This window comes from Nasonia vitripennis (assembly GCF_009193385.2).
Source record: "Nasonia vitripennis strain AsymCx chromosome 2 unlocalized genomic scaffold, Nvit_psr_1.1 chr2_random0002, whole genome shotgun sequence".
Taxonomy (NCBI): Eukaryota; Metazoa; Arthropoda; class Insecta; order Hymenoptera; family Pteromalidae; genus Nasonia; species Nasonia vitripennis.
This window is the reverse complement of record NW_022279608.1, coordinates 644148-662745: the sequence shown is the minus strand read 5'-3', so window position 1 is coordinate 662745 and position 18598 is coordinate 644148. Positions and strand designations below refer to the sequence as shown.

General features: G+C 40.6%; 1 protein-coding gene across 2 annotated transcripts; it reads left to right on the top strand.

Moving 5' to 3' along the window:
• The first annotated feature begins 4328 nt into the window (after nucleotides 1-4328).
• LOC116416248 lies at nucleotides 4329-7085 on the top strand. Of its 2 annotated transcripts, none has more exons than XM_031923942.1 (4): nucleotides 4329-4590; nucleotides 5603-5728; nucleotides 5853-6115; nucleotides 6839-7085. In XM_031923942.1, the coding sequence occupies exons 2-4, from the start codon at nucleotides 5626-5628 to the stop codon at nucleotides 6902-6904; spliced, it is 432 nt and encodes a 143-aa protein (XP_031779802.1). In that variant the 5' UTR covers nucleotides 4329-4590; nucleotides 5603-5625; the 3' UTR covers nucleotides 6905-7085. The 2 variants fall into 2 exon arrangements, with proteins under 2 accessions (XP_031779802.1, XP_031779803.1); XM_031923943.1 differs by lacking the exon at nucleotides 6839-7085 and adding an exon at nucleotides 6201-6304.
• The last annotated feature ends 11513 nt before the right edge of the window (nucleotides 7086-18598 follow it).

Sequence of the window (18598 nt, the reverse complement as noted above, 5' to 3'; positions counted from 1 at the left end):
ATGATGAGTCAAAGATCACGCCAAGATCCTTGAACACATCAACTCTCTCCAGCCTAGATCCATTATTGCAATAATTAAAGAGAAGCAACGACTTGCTTCTGGAACAAGAGATCACCAAGCATTTATTGGCATTCAAAGATAGTCCGTTTTCAACTGCCCAGGCCACAAGTGTATCTGAATCTCTCTGAAGCTTAACGGAATCATCCACCTAATGAACACGCATAAATAATTTAATATCGTCCGCATACATCAAAACTTATGCAGCACTGAGTTTAGGAACGAGGTCGTTAACGTGTAAACAAAACAATAAAGGTCTCAGGTGAGAACCTTGCAGAACTCCGGATAGTACGTCCACGGGAGACGACACTGCTCAGTCCACTCTTACCGCTTGCGAACGGTTTGTTAAATAGGATCTCAAAAGACCCAACAACTTCTCGCGTATACCAAAGTTGAAGAGTTTCGAAATAAGACAGCTGTGATTGACAGAGTCAAACGCTTTTGACATATCGGTATACGAGAAGGTTAGTAAGCGTGGAGCGCCCACTGCTAAAACCGTGCTGCTGTTGAGCGACTTCAGATAGGAGAGAGTTAGACAGTTCTGATGCCAGGTTGGCATTGACAGTCTTGGGAATGCAGCTTAACGTGGATATTGGTCAATAGTTTGCTACGCTATGCCTATCTCCATTTTTATAAATAGGTACGACAAAAGAGTATTTCCAAAAGGTAGGAAAATAGCCAGAGCGAAGCATGGACTCAAAAATATGAACAATAGGGCGCTCCAATGATGACCAACGTCTCTTTATGAAGTACGGTGGAATACCATCAGGGCCGCCATTGATGTTGTCGTCCAAATTGGCCACTATGCCACGTAAGGTTTCAACAGACAGTACGATGTTAGATAAACTAACCAGAGGCTCGTCATTAGACTCAAACTCACGCAGAGAATCCGTTCTATAAACGGAACTAAAATACCCGGAAAAAAGATTAGACACTTCAACATCACTGACGGCCCTAGTGGGTCCGTGGTACATTTTAGACAGAATACTTGAATCATTTCTTAAGTTTTCAATAAAGGATCAAAATGTCCGCATTCAAGCCTAATTCAACCTAAGACATATACGCACGGTACTTAGATCTAGATAACCTCACACACTATGCACGCAATCTTTTAAACTCGATTTCGTCACGCTTGGAATTCGACGATTTCCATGTGGAATGAGCGATTTTTTTTTTACAAATCGCGTTGATCAATTCTGAGTCGTACCATTTCGGATACGAGCTGAGAGACTGCTTTGTGATAGGTACGTACTGGTTAATTACATCATTAAGAATTTCATAAAATCAGGCTATACCAGAGTCTGGATCATCTGAGAAAGAAAACAAAACAGTCACCCAGTCCTCCTCCGAAAGACGAGCCCTTATTGTCGTCTCAAAATCCGCAGAGTAAAATTTACGCTTACAAAACTTAAGATTACAGGAAGCAGACGACGCTACACTAATATTATACGAGAACATGCCAGGAACATGGTGATCATCACAGGGCAGAATGTCTTTGTTGAAGTCCATTGGCGAGATGAAATCCTTCTGGGCAAAAAGCAGGTCCAAAGAGTATCCCTTCTTTGGATGATGCTTGAAGTGCTGGACCAGTTCCACGGAAGTGGCGTAGCCACTGATGATATATGCTGAAGACCTCGATGCTGGGTTGAGACAGGCCATCGGTGAGTAAGCCGAGGTGTCTGAGCTCCAGGTGATGTGATGCAAATTGAAATCCCCCAGCAGTACCATGCTATGGTCAGGAAATTTGATGTTCGCATCTTCAAGGTTAGATACATGGCTGGAGAACACCTGTACAGAAGAGTCAGGACGTAAATAAAAGGCCTCAACAATAAGTTTATGAGAGGGAAGAGAGATTCTAAAAATGAGTTGCTCAATCGCATTATCAACATGAATAAGTTCAGCCTGTAGAAACTTCTTGACTCCAATCAGGACTCCTCCACCCCTCTGGACTCCATGCGATGACAGGTCACGATCACACCTGAACACGTCGAACTACAAGACACAATCCTGGAGCCACGTCTCAGTTATAACAACAATATCCGGCAAGATAGAGAGTTGAAACAGTTTAGCCTAAAAGAGATGAAGCTTACCGTACATAGAATAGACATTTTGGTAGTTAAGCGACAGTTTGTTGACTCGCTTTAAGATGCCTACAAGTTTTTTGAAGGTTTCTTACTGAGCGGAGCCGTAGAGGTCCTCCTAAGTTCCACCAGGGTTGGCGTGCCCTTGACATAGACAACCTTTTTTAGACTGTCAGGATGGAAGGTATTGTGTAATGAAGCCTTTAGCTTCAATTTTCTGTATGGATCCCTCTGATAAGCTGTGTGGTCTGCAGTGGCCTCGACCGAGCTAGGAAGCAGCTTTCTGTTCTTCAGGACACGAGAAGCATCATCACTCGAGCCAAACCGTACCAGGAAAAGAGCTGTTTCTTGAGGTCCTGGGAAAACGGCGTCCAGAGATTTCATCAACATTAAGACCAGTAATGGCACCTAGAAGTCTCTTGACCACTCCAATATCTGGGTTGTTGCTTTCGACAAGAACGTTGTAACATAAGGACGTTGAAGGATCTATAGGTCCTATCGTGCAGTTCAGCAGAAAAAGCTCCACAGTCCAAGCTCTGTGAGACATTATTATACGGGTTAACGTCCATGCATTGGAAAAGCCACTGTAGCCAGCCGTCAGTTCCTCCTGCTTACTCAATCCGTCTCGAGGTCCTGTACATCCTTCTCGAGGGTACGTATACCATACAAAATCACTGACCAAAATTCATGACATTTTACTATATAAATAAGTGTTTTTAGTCACTTGCCACGGCTTTATGAAAAATCTGGACCGTCTTTTTTACTCTACCCGCGCTTAAAAAGTACTTTAAACATGCCCCCTCAAACCTAATGAAAGACATTTCTGAAAAATAATAATTAAATATTATTATCCATACCTTGTATACGTAGCTAATAAATTTAATTAATATTTTTCACACTGTACTTGTTGCTAACAACATTTAATTAATATTTTTCAGAAATGTCTTTTATTAGGTGTGAGGGGCAGACATTATTGCAAAAATAATTGAACATATATCGACGGCTGAGTGGAATAAAAACGTATCTCGGCAGCGGCTTCGAGATCCTCGTATCCCGGCGACGGCTTTGAGAACATCGTATCTCGGTGGCGGCTTCAAGAACGTCATATCTTAGCGTCGGCTTCGAGAACGTCGTATCTGGGGATTTACTTCAAGAACCACTTTTACTTTTGTAATTCTTGCTAAATAGACGCGATAAAAATTATTGAAAAACTAAAATCAACTATTAAAATAATATAGAATCAACTCAATTTTTTTCAAAATGTTTTATCGCGTCTATTTAGCAAGAATTGCAAAAGTAAAAGTGGTTCTTGAAGCAAATCCCCAGATACGACATTCTCGAAGCCGCCGCCAAGATACGACTTTTTCGAAGCCGCCACCGGAATACGACGTTCTCAAAGCCGTCGTCGAAATACGACGATCCCGAAGCAGTAGTCGAAATACGTTTTTACTCCACTCAGCCGTCGATTATTTGGAGCGCGTTTTCAATGAACTGGCTAGAGAGGGTGCGAATTTGTGCACGACAGTGCAATATTCAACGAAAAACTTGTGTAAAAAGCAATTAAGCTTGAGTTTTGTATAAATAAAGCCGTAAGTGATTAAACAAACCTTTAGCAACTTATATCCTTTACATTTTTTGGGAAACAGCTAAGAATTTTGAATTTTTCAAAGCTCTATAATGATTTTTCTTCTTTTTTTTGAAATGAAAAATACTGAATTTCATGTTAACAATATCATCAAAAAGCTTTAATTTATTAGAAATGTCGATCTTCTGCTCTTTCAGTAGAACCATATGTTGATTTTCAACGTTCCATGAGCTGAAGAATATATTCATTCTTCAGAAAATGCATTTTATACAAATAAATAGAGTAATATAAAAATAATAAACTTTATGTGTTCTTGAATACAATTCATGCAAAAACAAATAAAATTCCGCCACTAGAGAATCTCTTCAGCAGACGGAAAATTTATAACAACCTTTTTGAAAATGGCCCAAAGCACATCTGACGTCAAAATATTAGGAAAATCTCCTCTTTCAAATAAAACAGATATGAACTTTTGATACTTGTTGGCGAGTCTTCGCGCCGCTTGCCGTCTATAGTAGACTACAGGGCTAATCTAGCGCCACCATGCGGGCAGCGCTAGGTATTCACGCGTGCTCTGCAAAGTACTCACTCTCCTGCCGACCGCTCTCGAAGCAACAGCTCCGTCGCCCGAGTTATATATAAGAAGAAAATAAAGAGAGTTATAACAGAATATTAGAGCCTAGTTTAATTACGAGTTCTCCTCACCAACCATCCAACTAGGATTAATCTAACAGGTTGTGGGCCAGCTCGCTGGAATAGAGGAAGAACCGAGAAGAAGACGACTCAGAAGTTTTTATTTTTATCTTTGTTCAGAGGAAAATAAATCAGACGTATCAGAGGTCTAGAGGACAAATTTCAGAAGAAAACGTAAGTACAAGCTTTTGTAAGGTGTAGTCAGAGTAGTAATCAGATATAGCAAAAGAAAGTTTAATTTTTGATCGGTTTCGGGAGTGTGTTGTGTTACCGCATCGACAAGAAAAATGAGAGTTGCGTAAATAATAGTAGGAAAAGACAGTGCGGTGTCTTAATAATTACAGAATAGATCAGAAGGTTATAGAAAATCAAAAGTCTTAACACGAGACAAAAGCGCGCGACAACGAAACGCACGAGAGCTCGCCGGCAAAAGCCTGCACGAGCCGATTCCGGGAATCGGGGGGAGGTGAGCCGCGACTAGCGACGCTGTCAGAGTCGAGCGCGCGGTTTGTTGTGCTCTCTTTCTCTCTCTCTCTCTCTCTCTCTCTCTCTCTCTCTCTCTCTCTCTCTCTCTCTCTCTCTCTCTCTCTCTCTCGGAATCAAAACAAATTTTACACCCACGGATTTTTCTCGTAAATTTTTTTTTCTTTTTTCTCCTTTTTGAGTTTCAAAATATATGGTCTAATCAGAATCAGACGTAACGGATTAGATTGGCTATCGGTGTATATATGTAATAAATAAAATCAGAGAAAAATAATTCCAGTTATATCGTTCTCACTCCTATTCAGAATGTCAGAGTTATTCGAGTAAATCAAAAAAGCTTCAATTTTTTGTTGGCTTATTAGTGTTCAGATGCACTCGAATAAATTTTAAAAACACGCCTTGATAGAAATTTCAATGAAACGGCGGTGCAGTGAATTTGAATTTCTATAAAATTTAAAATTATCAAAGGATAATTACACTTTCTTTCGTGATTTCTTGGACGACATACGCGTGTGCGATCGCCCCCTCGCAAATTATTAAGTGAATTGCGTTCGTTTACTTAGACTGGGAGGGAGCACGTGTGTGGCGTCCGGGAGGCACGGTGCTAGTGCTTGATTTTCAAGCTTGGTTTGACTTGCAGTGCGGTCTAACTTGGCAGAAATCAAAGAAAACTGTCAGAGTGAGCATTCTAACTTTATTTCAGAGGAAAAGAACATCAGAAGCGTTATGTCTGATTGGAGTCTTTCAGACCCATTACCATCAAATGAGAAAGAGGTGGCCAACGAAGGCAACGAAAATCAAGTGGACGATCATTTGAATATCCACCAAGGTACAAAGTGTTTTTAAATCAGAATATAAACAATTAATTCAGAATCAGAAGTTAGGCCTAAAATTCAGAGTTCAAATAATAAATAAAAATTGAATGCTAATCAGAGAAATTGTTTATAATACAGATTCAGATATAGAAGGGTATACACCCCCGGGTACACCCTCAAAAAGAGATATGGAGGGAAAGTCTCAACCTACTGACTCACAAATGGAGTGGAGAATGGATAATCTGGAGAATGCTCTCGAGAGACACTCCGATATACTCGACAATCATGCTGAAATAATCAGAGATCAAACAGTAGCCATACTCGATATGAAGGAAAATATTGACAACCTAAACACCGTCATACAGAAACTCACAGAACAAATAGGAAAATTAACTTCAGAGGTAATTATCCACCCTGCCAGTTCCACACTCAGAGACATAAGTGAGACAGAGTTTAGTAACAATATCAATTCAACAAACTTATCAGACGGAACAAGCGCATTAGGCGACCTCAGCAGAGCTTGTAATGAACTCAGACGATCTATTGCCCTAAACGCAACTAATTCAAAAATAAACATAAAGAGAAATTATAAATTAACAAAAAAAGTACCACTTAACATTTGGTTAGACAATATAAATGCTGAATTAAAAGCTAATAATCTTGCAGACATACTTGACGATTCTCAACAATCAGACGTTTCAGAGACAGTAATAGAAAGACAAAACAGAAAAGACCAAGTCAGAGACATTCTAATAAGTCGCGTAGATGATTATTACCATAATAAGATTTTACAAATAAAAGACCCATTAGAAATAGTGATTAAAATCAAAGAGTTCAGACGAGCAGAGGCCAATGTTACCGATTCTTCAGTCAGAGAAAAATTATATAGTCTCAAAATGAACAATAGAGAATCAGTAAACGAATTTTGCGATCGTTTTGACTCTATTATCAGAGATTTTGAAAATTGTATTACCAAAACACCTCTGACGGAGGAAGAGATAAGATCGGCCTTCTTTCAAGCTGTTAGTATAAAATTTAAAGAAATCAGATCGGCCAATATTATCAGACTTCAAGCAACCAAATCAGAGAGGAGCCTTGATGACATAAAAACTTTGATACTACAGCTGGAATCAGACAGACGCAAATCAGACGGTCAGCCTTCAGACGACAGGCAAAAAAATTGCAGCTAAACAGGCGATAATCACAGACAAGTGTTATCGCTGCAATAAGGTGGGACACAGAGCAGCCTTTTGTCCTCTTAAAGAGTACAATCTATGGTACTGCTTTTATTGCCAGGCTGTAGCTCCACACAAAGGGGATAATTGTCCAAATAAGGACAATCCCAAAGATGGGTATGTAAAATCTTATACATATAACAACACAAACACACAACACAAATACAACAGTAATAACTTCAGAGGTAGAGGTAACAGAGGAAGGGGTGGTTATAATAATGTCAGAGGTAGAGGAAATAATGTAAGAAGGGGATCTTTCAAACGCAAGGTCGATATACAAACACCAGGCCGAAATCAGAAGAAGGGATACAAGGTCAAAGCGATGCTAACAGGTAACAACACACATATAATTAATAAAACACCTACAAAACTAGTACTTATTGCGGACTCTGGCGCAACAGAGCATATAGTAAATAAGAGCATAATTTTAAGTAACTTCAGAAAAAGTTCAGGCGAATATATCAGAAGTGCAAATAAAAATAAATCTGCAAACATCTCTATAGACGGCAAAGGAGATTTAATTTTAAAATCAGAATCAAATGAGAATAACAAAATAATTTTGACAAATGTAATTTCTGCCAAAAATATTTCAGACAATCTGATCTCTCTCAGACGTTTTGCAGACGTAGGTTTGAGTATTTATTCGGATAATAAAATACTTAAAATCTACGATAAAAATTCAGACGAAGAGTATTTAGCTGGGACGTATGAAAAGCCAAACTGGATAATTTCTTTAAACGTAGCAAAACATGAACAATCAGATGAGCAACAAGAAGTCTACGATAAGTATTCATGCACGGCTAACATAGTCTCGGTAGACGAGTTCTTGCAGCAATCTCAGTCAGATATCAAGGATCTTGAGGATCAAAACGAATCAGATGAAACTAACGCATCAGAGGGAACTCAGATGAATCCGACTGAGATTGGGAGGGAGAAGCAGCAAGAACGAACTGTACAAGAATCAAATTCATCTAGTCCGAGAGAAGTTTGTGATACAAACTTAGATGAACAAATTCTGAACAGGAAAATCCTAAACATAGACGACTCGTCAGACGAAATGCTGAAATATCTACAAAACAATGTGAACAACAAATCAGATAGACAAGAAAAGAAGCTGAACGAAAGAATGCTCTGGCATATCAAATTAGGTCACGCTTCTCTGCAATATTTACTATTGCTACAAAAGTCAGAAGATAAACTCAGAAAGGTAAAATTCGACAAGTCCATTACAGACTGCGAAGTTTGCGTCCTAGCAAAAATGGAAAACCTGTCGTTCTCAGAAGTCAGTGTCAGAGCAACAAGGCCATTAGAAAGGATACACACAGACACAATGGGACCAATTAAACCAGTCTCGTATCCTGGGGAAAATAAATTCATAATAGGATTTATAGATGATTACACCAGATTTGCCAAAGCATACTCTACTAAACACAAAAGTGAAGCTGGAGATTGCTTAGAAAAATTCTTGGTAACTACAAGAAATTTACTGGGCAAAGAAGAAAAAGTGTGTTTCATCCGAACGGACAATGGCACTGAATTTACTGGAGGTAAATTTTCAGAAGTTATGGAAAAGGAGAAAATTGAAGGAGAGTTCGCATCTCCTTACACTCCACAACATAATGGAACCGCTGAAAGGTTTAACAAAACCATACAGTGGAAAATCAGAGCGCTCATGATAGACTCTGGTCTACCCAAGAGCATGTGGATACTAGCTTTGGAAGTGGCGGTCCATATCTATAATAGAACTCCACACAAAGGAATCGATTCAGAGATACCAATCAAGAAAATGGTTCCAAATGGAAACATGCATCTAGACAAAATCAGACGTTTCGGATGTTTGGCCTATACCAAAATACCGAATGCGACGAACAAGTTTTCAGACAGAGCAATCCGTACAATCATGGTTGGATATTCTCAAACTGGTTATTTTTTGTGGCACTAGGAATGAAGGCGCGCTTCGCGCGCTCCTTATTCTATCTATGTCTAATAACCCTTGTAGAAAAAACAACATAAGTTTTGGGTACACTAATTTCTGCTAATATTTTTACCATATTACCTACCATATGTTACCATATTCTGTAATACTTTTAATATAAATATATTAACAACGCCCAAAGTCGTTGTCGTTAAGGTCTGAGAAGTGAATTTGAAGAAAAGTTCAGTAGAAGAGTCAGTGAGTATAAGCCTATTATTACAACCCTATTCATTTGCATTGTAAAAAAGCTAGGCAATTGAAATTTTACACAGATACTTGATATGCTACCTATAAAAACATGTAATCCAGATGATTTTAATTTAACTGTTTTCATTCATATTTTCACATTGAGGCACATGTGAATTTTTTAATTTGGCGGGTCACATTTTGCTTATAGGCAATTACGCAGTAAATACTATCTCTAGTACATTGTATTTTTGGTTTTCAGTGTATTTTTACATGAAGAAAGTGATAAATATTTTGCCTTTCTTGTCAAGACATTAATAAGAATTTTAACTCTTAACAGTCGTGAGAGATTTTGAGATCGATGCCTATTTCTCTATTTTTGCATTTGCTCTCATTCGAAAACTAACGGGTCTAGAGAGCTCATATTTTACATATAGATTTATTTTGTGTCAATGAAACAATATACAAAGTTCAATTAACCTTAACTGAAATACTTTTTATTTCGATTCCGACACTGATGTGAATAACTTATACGACTAAATAATTATCATGGGTGTTGAAGTCGAAATCAAAAGTATTTCAGTTAAGGTCAATTCAACTTTAAATATTTTCACAACCAAAACAGAAATAAATATGCAAAAAATGAGCTCTCTAGAAAATAGTTTTTAAATGAGAGCAAATGCAATGCAATGGAAAAATCTCTCACAACTATTAAAAGTAAATATTCTCATTAATGCCTTGACAAAAAAGCCAAAATATTTATCATTTTCACCAGGTAAAAATACACTGGAAACCGGAAATACAATGTGCTAGAGATAGTAGTTACTGCGTGACTGTCTATAAGCAAAATGTGAGCCGCTAAATTAAAAAATTCACATTGCCGTTGGTGTGAAAATATGAATGAAAACAGTTCAATTATCTAGATTACATATTTTAAAATTTAAAGGGCATTGTAGTGATAAACTCAAATTCACTGATTCGGATACTGAACTTTTCTTTAAATTCACTTCTTAAACCTCACCGTGGGCGACTTTGGGCACGGCGACACAATATATCTTTATATTTTTTATTCTTTTAATTGCACTTCTCACTTATATTTAAAAAAAAACGAAATGACATACACACACACACACACACACACACATTATTACCTACTTCAAATAGGGTTAGGGTGACACTTTTCAATGCACATGTTTCAATACTACACTTTTGGTAATGATTAATTTATCAAGATTTCTTGTTGGTAATATTGCATATATTTTTTTCTGAATCCGCTATTCAGATTTCATACTATTTAACCTCATTTCATTTTATTTTAAACACCTGAAAAATTTCTACCAGGGTTATGACTGTTATGAGGGTTATGAATTTCAAGCGTGCGGGTTCTCATCTGTTACCTAGGCAACCGACCATAGCAACCAATCAGAATCACGTATTAAAGGCTTCACAACCAAGTCCATCATTTTTTTAAGAGAGGACTCTGAATCTCAGAGATTCATTACATCCAGACACGTGAGATTTAATGAAAAACTGGTGTATAGGGATGTGTATAAAACTGACCTAAGAGAAAAATCAGAGACACTAGAAATATCAACAGATGTTGTCAAAACACAACCAGATATACCAAAACATTCAAAATCAGAGAAAGAGAAAAATCAGAAGAGAAAAGCAGATGACAAAAAGTCAGAAGATTCAAAGGCTATTATTATGAAGTTTATTATGAAACTTGCTGCGCATGGGGTAGGTGGGTTAAGAATCTTTGGTTTTAGATTTACAGCTTGCAGATGTTCACCTTCCTTCGATGTGCCACGCATTTTATTACAGAACTTACTGCGCGTAGGGTAGGTGGGTTTAACGCTTTAGTTTTAGATTTACAGCTTGTCGAGGTTCGCCTTCCTTCGATGTGCCCCGCGTTTAATTACCGAACTTACTGCGCATGGGGTAAGTTGGTTTTGAAGCTTTAGTTTTAGATTTACAGCTTGTCGAGGTTCGCCTTCATTCGATATGCCCCGTATTTTATTATCAAACTCGCAGCGCGTGGGGTAAGTTGATTTTGAAGCTATAGTTTTAGATTTACAGCTTGTCGAGGTTCGCCTTCCTCAGATATGCCCCGCGTTTTATTATCAGACACGCTGCGCGTGGGGTAAGTTGGTTTAACGCTTTAGTTTTAGATTTACAGCATTTCAAGGTTCGCCTTCCTTCTATGTGCCCCGTATTTTATTATCAGACACGCTGCACGTAGGGTAAGTTGGTTTTGAAGCATTAGTTTTAGATTTACAGCTTGTCGAGGTTCGCCTTCCTCAGGTATGCCCCGCGTTTAATTACCGAACTTACTGCGCATGGGGTAAGTTGGTTTTGAAGCTTTAGTTTTAAATTTACAGCTTGTCGAGGTTCGCCTTCATTCGATATGCCACGTATTTAATTATTGATCTCGCTGCGCGTGGGGTAGGTGGGTTTAACGTTTTAGTTTTAGATTTAGAGCTTTTCGAGGTTCGCTCCCTTCCTTCGATGTGCCCCGTATTTTATTATCAAACTCGCAGCGCGTGGGGTATGTAGGTTTTGAAACATTAGTTTTAGATTTACAGCTTGTCGAGGTTCGCCTTCCTCAGGTATGCCCCGTGTTTAATTACCGAACTTACTGCGCATGGGGTAAGTTGGTATGGAAGCTTTAGTTTTAGATTTACAGCATGTCGAGGTTCGCCTTCATTCGATATGCCACGTATTTTATTGTTGATCTCGCTGCGCGTGGGGTAGGTGGGATTAACGCTTTATTTTTAGATTTACAGCTTGCAGATGTTCACCTTCCTTATATGTGACACATATTTTATTATTCAACTCGCTGCGCATGGGGTAGGTGGGTTTAACGCTTTAGTTTTAGATTTACAGCTTGTCGAGGTTCGCCTTCCTTCGATGTGCCACGTAGTTTATTATGAAACTTGCTGCGCATGGCGTAGGTGGGTTAAGAATCTTTGGTTTTAGATTTACAGCTTGCAGATGTTCACCTTCTTTCGATGTGCCACGCATTTTATTACAGAACTTACTGCGCGTAGGGTAGGTGGGTTTAACGCTTTAGTTTTAGATTTACAGCTTGTCGAGGTTCGCCTTCCTTCGATGTGCCACGTAGTTTATTATGAAACTTGCTGCGCATGGGGTAGGTGGTTTAAGAATCTTTGGTTTTAGATTTACAGCTAGCAGATGTTCGCCTTCCTCCGATGTGCCACGTATTTTATTATTGCACTCGCTGCGCGTAGGGTAGGTGGGTTTAACGTTTTAGTTTTCGATTTAGAGCTTTTCGAGGTTCGCCTTCCTTCGATGTGCCCCGTATTTTATTATCAAACTCGCTGCGCGTGGGGTAAGTTGGTTTTGAAGCTTTAGTTTTAGGTTTACAGTTTGTCGAGGTTCGCCTTCCTTCTATGTGCCCCGTATTTTATTAGCAAACTCGCTGCGCGTGGGGTAAGTTGGTTTTGAAGCTTTAGTTTTAGGTTTACAGTTTGTCTAGGTTCGCCTTCCTCAGATGTGCCACGTGTTTTATTAGCAACCTTGCTGCGCGTGGGGTAAGTTGGTTTAACGCTTTAGTTTTAGATTTACAGCTTTTCGAGGTTCGCCTTCCTTCTATGTGCCACGTATTTTATTATCAAACTCGCTGCGCGTGGGGTAAGTTGGTTTTGAAGCTTTAGTTTTAGGTTTACAGCTTGTCGAGTTTCGCCTTCCTTCTATGTGCCCCGTGTTTTATTACCGACCTTGCTGCGCGTGGGGTAAGTTGGTTTTGAAGCTTTAGTTTTAGGTTCACAGTTTGTCGAGGTTCGCCTTCCTCAGATATGCCCCGTGTTTTATAAGCAACCTTGCTGCGCGTGGGGGAAGTTGGTTTAACGCTTTAGTTTTAGATTTACAGCTTGTCGAGGTTCGCCTTCCTTCTATGTGCCCCGTATTTTATTATCAAACTCGCTTCGCGTGGGGTAAGTTGGTTTTGAAGCTTTAGTTTTAGATTTACAGCTTGTCGAGGTTCGCCTTCCTTCTATGTGCCCCGTATTTTATTATCAGACACGCTGCGCGTGGGGTAAGTTGGTTTTGAAGCTTTAGTTTTAGGTTTACAGCTTGTTGAGGTTCGCCTTGCTCAGATATGCCCCGTGTTTTATTACCGACCTTGCTGCGCGTAGGGGAAGTTGGTTTAACGCTTTAGTTTTAGATTTACAGCTTGTCGAGGTTCGCCTTCCTTCTATGTGCCCCGTATTTTATTATCAAACTCGCTTCGCGTGGGGTAAGTTGGTTTTGAAGCTTTAGTTTTAGATTTACAGCTTGTCGAGGTTCGCCTTCCTTCTATGTGCCCCGTATTTTATTATCAGACACGCTGCGCGTGGGGTAAGTTGGTTTAACGCTTTAGTTTTAGATTTACAGCTTTTCGAGGTTCGCCTTCCTTCTATGTGCCCCGTATTTTATTATCAAACTCGCTGCGCGTGGGGTAAGTTGGTTTTGAAGCTTTAGTTTTAGATTTGCAACTTGTCGAGGTTCGCCTTCCTCAGATATGCCCCGTGTTTTATTACCGACCTTGCTGCGCGTGGGGTAAGTTGGTTTAACGCTTTAGTTTTAGAGTTACAGCTTGTCGAGGTTCGCCTCCCTTCTACGTGCCGCGTATTTTATTAGCAAACTCGCTGCGCGTGGGGTAAGTTGGTTTTGCAGCTTTAGTTTTAGATTTACAGCTTGTCGACGTTCGCCTTCCTTCTATGTGCCCCGTATTTTATTAGCAAACTCGCTGCGGGTGGGGTAAGTTGGTTTTGAAGCTTTAGTTTTAGGTTTACAGTTTGTCTAGGTTCGCCTTCCTCAGATGTGCCACGTGTTTTATTAGCAACCTTGCTGCGCGTGGGGGAAGTTGGTTTAACGCTTTAGTTTTAGATTTACAGCTTGTCGAGGTTCGCCTTCCTTCTATGTGCCCCGTATTTTATTATCAAACTCGCTTCGCGTGGGGTAAGTTGGTTTTGAAGCTTTAGTTTTAGATTTACAGCTTGTCGAGGTTCGCCTTCCTTCTATGTGCCCCGTATTTTATTATCAGACACGCTGCGCGTGGGGTAAGTTGGTTTTGAAGCTTTAGTTTTAGGTTTACAGCTTGTTGAGGTTCGCCTTGCTCAGATATGCCCCGTGTTTTATTACCGACCTTGCTGCGCGTGGGGGAAGTTGGTTTAACGCTTTAGTTTTAGATTTACAGCTTTTCGAGGTTCGCCTTCCTTCTATGTGCCCCGTATTTTATTATCAAACTCGCTTCGCGTGGGGTAAGTTGGTTTTGAAGCTTTAGTTTTAGATTTACAGCTTGTCGAGGTTCGCCTTCCTTCTATGTGCCCCGTATTTTATTATCAGACACGCTGCGCGTGGGGTAAGTTGGTTTAACGCTTTAGTTTTAGATTTACAGCTTTTCGAGGTTCGCCTTCCTTCTATGTGCCCCGTATTTTATTATCAAACTCGCTGCGCGTGGGGTAAGTTGGTTTTGAAGCTTTAGTTTTAGATTTGCAACTTGTCGAGGTTCGCCTTCCTCAGATATGCACCGTGTTTTATTACCGACCTTGCTGCGCGTGGGGTAAGTTGGTTTAACGCTTTAGTTTTAGAGTTACAGCTTGTCGAGTTTCGCCTTCCTTCTACGTGCCGCGTATTTTATTAGCAAACTCGCTGCGCGTGGGGTAAGTTGGTTTTGAATCTTTAGTTTTAGATTTACAGCTTGTCGAGTTTCGCTTTCCTTCTATGTGCCCCGTGTTTTATTACCGACCTTGCTGCGCGTGGGGTAAGTTGGTTTTGAAGCTTTAGTTTTAGGTTCACAGATTGTCGAGGATCGCCTTCCTCAGATATGCCCCGTGTTTTATTAGCAACCTTGCTACGCGTTGAGTAAGTTGGTTTTGCAGCTTTAGTTTTAGATTTACAGCTTGTCGAGGTTCGCCTTCCTTCTACGTGCCGCGTATTTTATTAGCAAACTCGCTGCGCGTGGGGTAAGTTGGTTTTGCAGCTTTAGTTTTAGTTTTACAGCTTGTCGAGGTTCGCCTTCCTTCTATGTGCCCCGTATTTTATTAGCAAACTCGCTGCGCGTGGGGTAAGTTGGTTTTGAAGCTTTAGTTTTAGGTTTACAGTTTGTCTAGGTTAGCCTTCCTCAGATGTGCCACGTGTTTTATTAGCAACCTTGCTGCGCGTGGGGTAAGTTGGTTTAACGCTTTAGTTTTAGATTTACAGCTTTTCGAGGTTCGCCTTCCTCAGATATGCCCCGCGTTTTATTACCGAACTTACTGCGTGTGGGGTAAGTGGGGTTGGAAGATTTAGTTTTAGATTTACAGCTTGTCGAGGTTCGCCTTCCTTCTACGTGCCGCGTATTTTATTAGCAAACACGCTGCGCGTGGGGTAAGTTGGTTTTGAATCTTTAGTTTTAGATTTACAGCTTGTCGAGTTTCGCCTTCCTTCTATGTGCCCCGTGTTTTATTACCGACCTTGCTGCGCGTGGGGTAAGTTGGTTTTGAAGCTTTAGTTTTAGGTTCACAGTTTGTCGAGGTTCGCCTTCCTCAGATATGCCCCGTGTTTTATTACCGACCTTGCTGCGCGTGGGGGAAGTTGGTTTAACGCTTTAGTTTTAGATTTACAGCTTTTCGAGGTTCGCCTTCCTTCTATGTGCCCCGTATTTTATTATCAAACTCGCTTCGCGTGGGGTAAGTTGGTTTTGAAGCTTTAGTTTTAGATTTACAGCTTGTCGAGGTTCGCCTTCCTTCCATGTGCCCCGTATTTTATTATCAGACACGCTGCGCGTGGGGTAAGTTGGTTTAACGCTTTAGTTTTAGATTTACAGCTTGTCGAGGTTCGCCTTCCTTCGACGTGACATGTATTTTATTAGCAAACTCGCTGCGCGTAGGGTAAGTTGGTTTTGTAGCTTTAGTTTTAGATTTACAGCTTGTCGAGGTTCGCCTTCCTTCTATGTGCCCCGTATTTTATTATCAAACTCGCTGCGGTGGGGTAAGTTAGTTTTGAAGCTTTAGTTTTAGATTTACAACTTGTCGAGGTTCGCCTTCCTCAGATATGCCCCGTCTTTTATTACCGACCTTGCTGCGCGTGGGGGAAGTTGGTTTAACGCTTTAGTTTTAGATTTACAGATTTTCGAGGTTCGCCTTCCTTCTATGTGCCCCGTATTTTATTATCAAACTCGCTTCGCGTGGGGTAAGTTGGTTTTGAAGCTTTAGTTTTAGATTTACAGCTTGTCGAGGTTCGCCTTCCTTCTATGTGCCCCGTATTTTATTATCAGACACGCTGCGCGTGGTGTAAGTTGGTTTAACGCTTTAGTTTTAGATTTACAGCTTGTCGAGGTTCGCCTTCCTTCTATGTGCCCCGTAATTTATTATCAAACTCGCTTCGCGTGGGGTAAGTTGGTTTTGAAGCTTTAGTTTTAGATTTACAGCTTGTCGAGGTTCGCCTTCCTTCTATGTGCCCCGTATTTTATTATCAGACACGCTGCGCGTGGGGTAAGTTGGTTTAACGCTTTAGTTTTAGATTTACAGCTTTTCGAGGTTCGCCTTCCTTCTATGTGCCCCGTATTTTATTATCAAACTCGCTGCGCGTGGGGTAAGTTGGTTTTGAAGCTTTAGTTTTAGATTTGCAACTTGTCGAGGTTCGCCTTCCTCAGATATGCACCGTGTTTTATTACCGACCTTGCTGCGCGTGGGGTAAGTTGGTTTAACGCTTTAGTTTTAGAGTTACAGCTTGTCGAGTTTCGCCTTCCTTCTACGTGCCGCGTATTTTATTAGCAAACTCGCTGCGCGTGGGGTAAGTTGGTTTTGAATCTTTAGTTTTAGATTTACAGCTTGTCGAGTTTCGCCTTCCTTCTATGTGCCCCGTGTTTTATTACCGACCTTGCTGCGCGTGGGGTAAGTTGGTTTTGAAGCTTTAGTTTTAGGTTCACAGATTGTCGAGGATCGCCTTCCTCAGATATGCCCCGTGTTTTATTAGCAACCTTGCTGCGCGTTGAGTAAGTTGGTTTTGCAGCTTTAGTTTTAGATTTACAGCTTGTCGAGGTTCGCCTTCCTTCTACGTGCCGCGTATTTTATTAGCAAACTCGCTGCGCGTGGGGTAAGTTGGTTTTGCAGCTTTAGTTTTAGTTTTACAGCTTGTCGAGGTTCGCCTTCCTTCTATGTGCCCCGTATTTTATTAGCAAACTCGCTGCGCGTGGGGTAAGTTGGTTTTGAAGCTTTAGTTTTAGGTTTACAGTTTGTCTAGGTTCGCCTTCCTCAGATGTGCCACGTGTTTTATTAGCAACCTTGCTGCGCGTGGGGTAAGTTGGTTTAACGCTTTAGTTTTAGATTTACAGCTTTTCGAGGTTCGCCTTCCTCAGATATGCCCCGCGTTTTATTACCGAACTTACTGCGTGTGGGGTAAGTGGGGTTGGAAGATTTAGTTTTAGATTTACAGCTTGTCGAGGTTCGCCTTCCTTCTACGTGCCGCGTATTTTATTAGCAAACACGCTGCGCGTGGGGTAAGTTGGTTTTGAATCTTTACTTTTAGATTTACAGCTTGTCGAGTTTCGCCTTCCTTCTATGTGCCCCGTGTTTTATTACCGACCTTGCTGCGCGTGGGGTAAGTTGGTTTTGAAGCTTTAGTTTTAGGTTCACAGTTTGTCGAGGTTCGCCTTCCTCAGATATGCCCCGTGTTTTATTACCGACCTTGCTGCGCGTGGGGGAAGTTGGTTTAACGCTTTAGTTTTAGATTTACAGCTTTTCGAGGTTCGCCTTCCTCAGATATGCCCCGCGTTTTATTACCGAACTTACTGCGTGTGGGGTAAGTGGGGTTGGAAGATTTAGTTTTAGATTTACAGCTTGTCGAGGTTCGCCTTCCTTCTACGTGCCGCGTATTTTATTAGCAAACTCGCTGCGCGTGGGGTAAGTTGGTTTTGAATCTTTACTTTTAGATTTACAGCTTGTCGAGGTTCGCCTTCCTTCTATGTGCCCCGTATTTTATTATCAGACACGCTGCGCGTGGGGTAAGTTGGTTTAACGCTTTAGTTTTAGATTTACAGCTTGTCGAGGTTCGCCTTCCTTCGATGTGACATGTATTTTATTAGCAAACTCGCTGCGCGTAGGGTAAGTTGGTTTTGTAGCTTTAGTTTTAGATTTACAGCTTGTCGAGGTTCGCCTTCCTTCTATGTGCCCCGTATTTTATTATCAAACTCGCTGCGGTGGGGTAAGTTAGTTTTGAAGCTTTAGTTTTAGATTTACAACTTGTCGAGGTTCGCCTTCCTCAGATATGCCCCGTCTTTTATTACCGACCTTGCTGCGCGTGGGGGAAGTTGGTTTAACGCTTTAGTTTTAGATTTACAGATTTTCGAGGTTCGCCTTCCTTCTATGTGCCCCGTATTTTATTATCAAACTCGCTTCGCGTGGGGTAAGTTGGTTTTGAAGCTTTAGTTTTAGATTTACAGCTTGTCGAGGTTCGCCTTCCTTCTATGTGCCCCGTATTTTATTATCAGACACGCTGCGCGT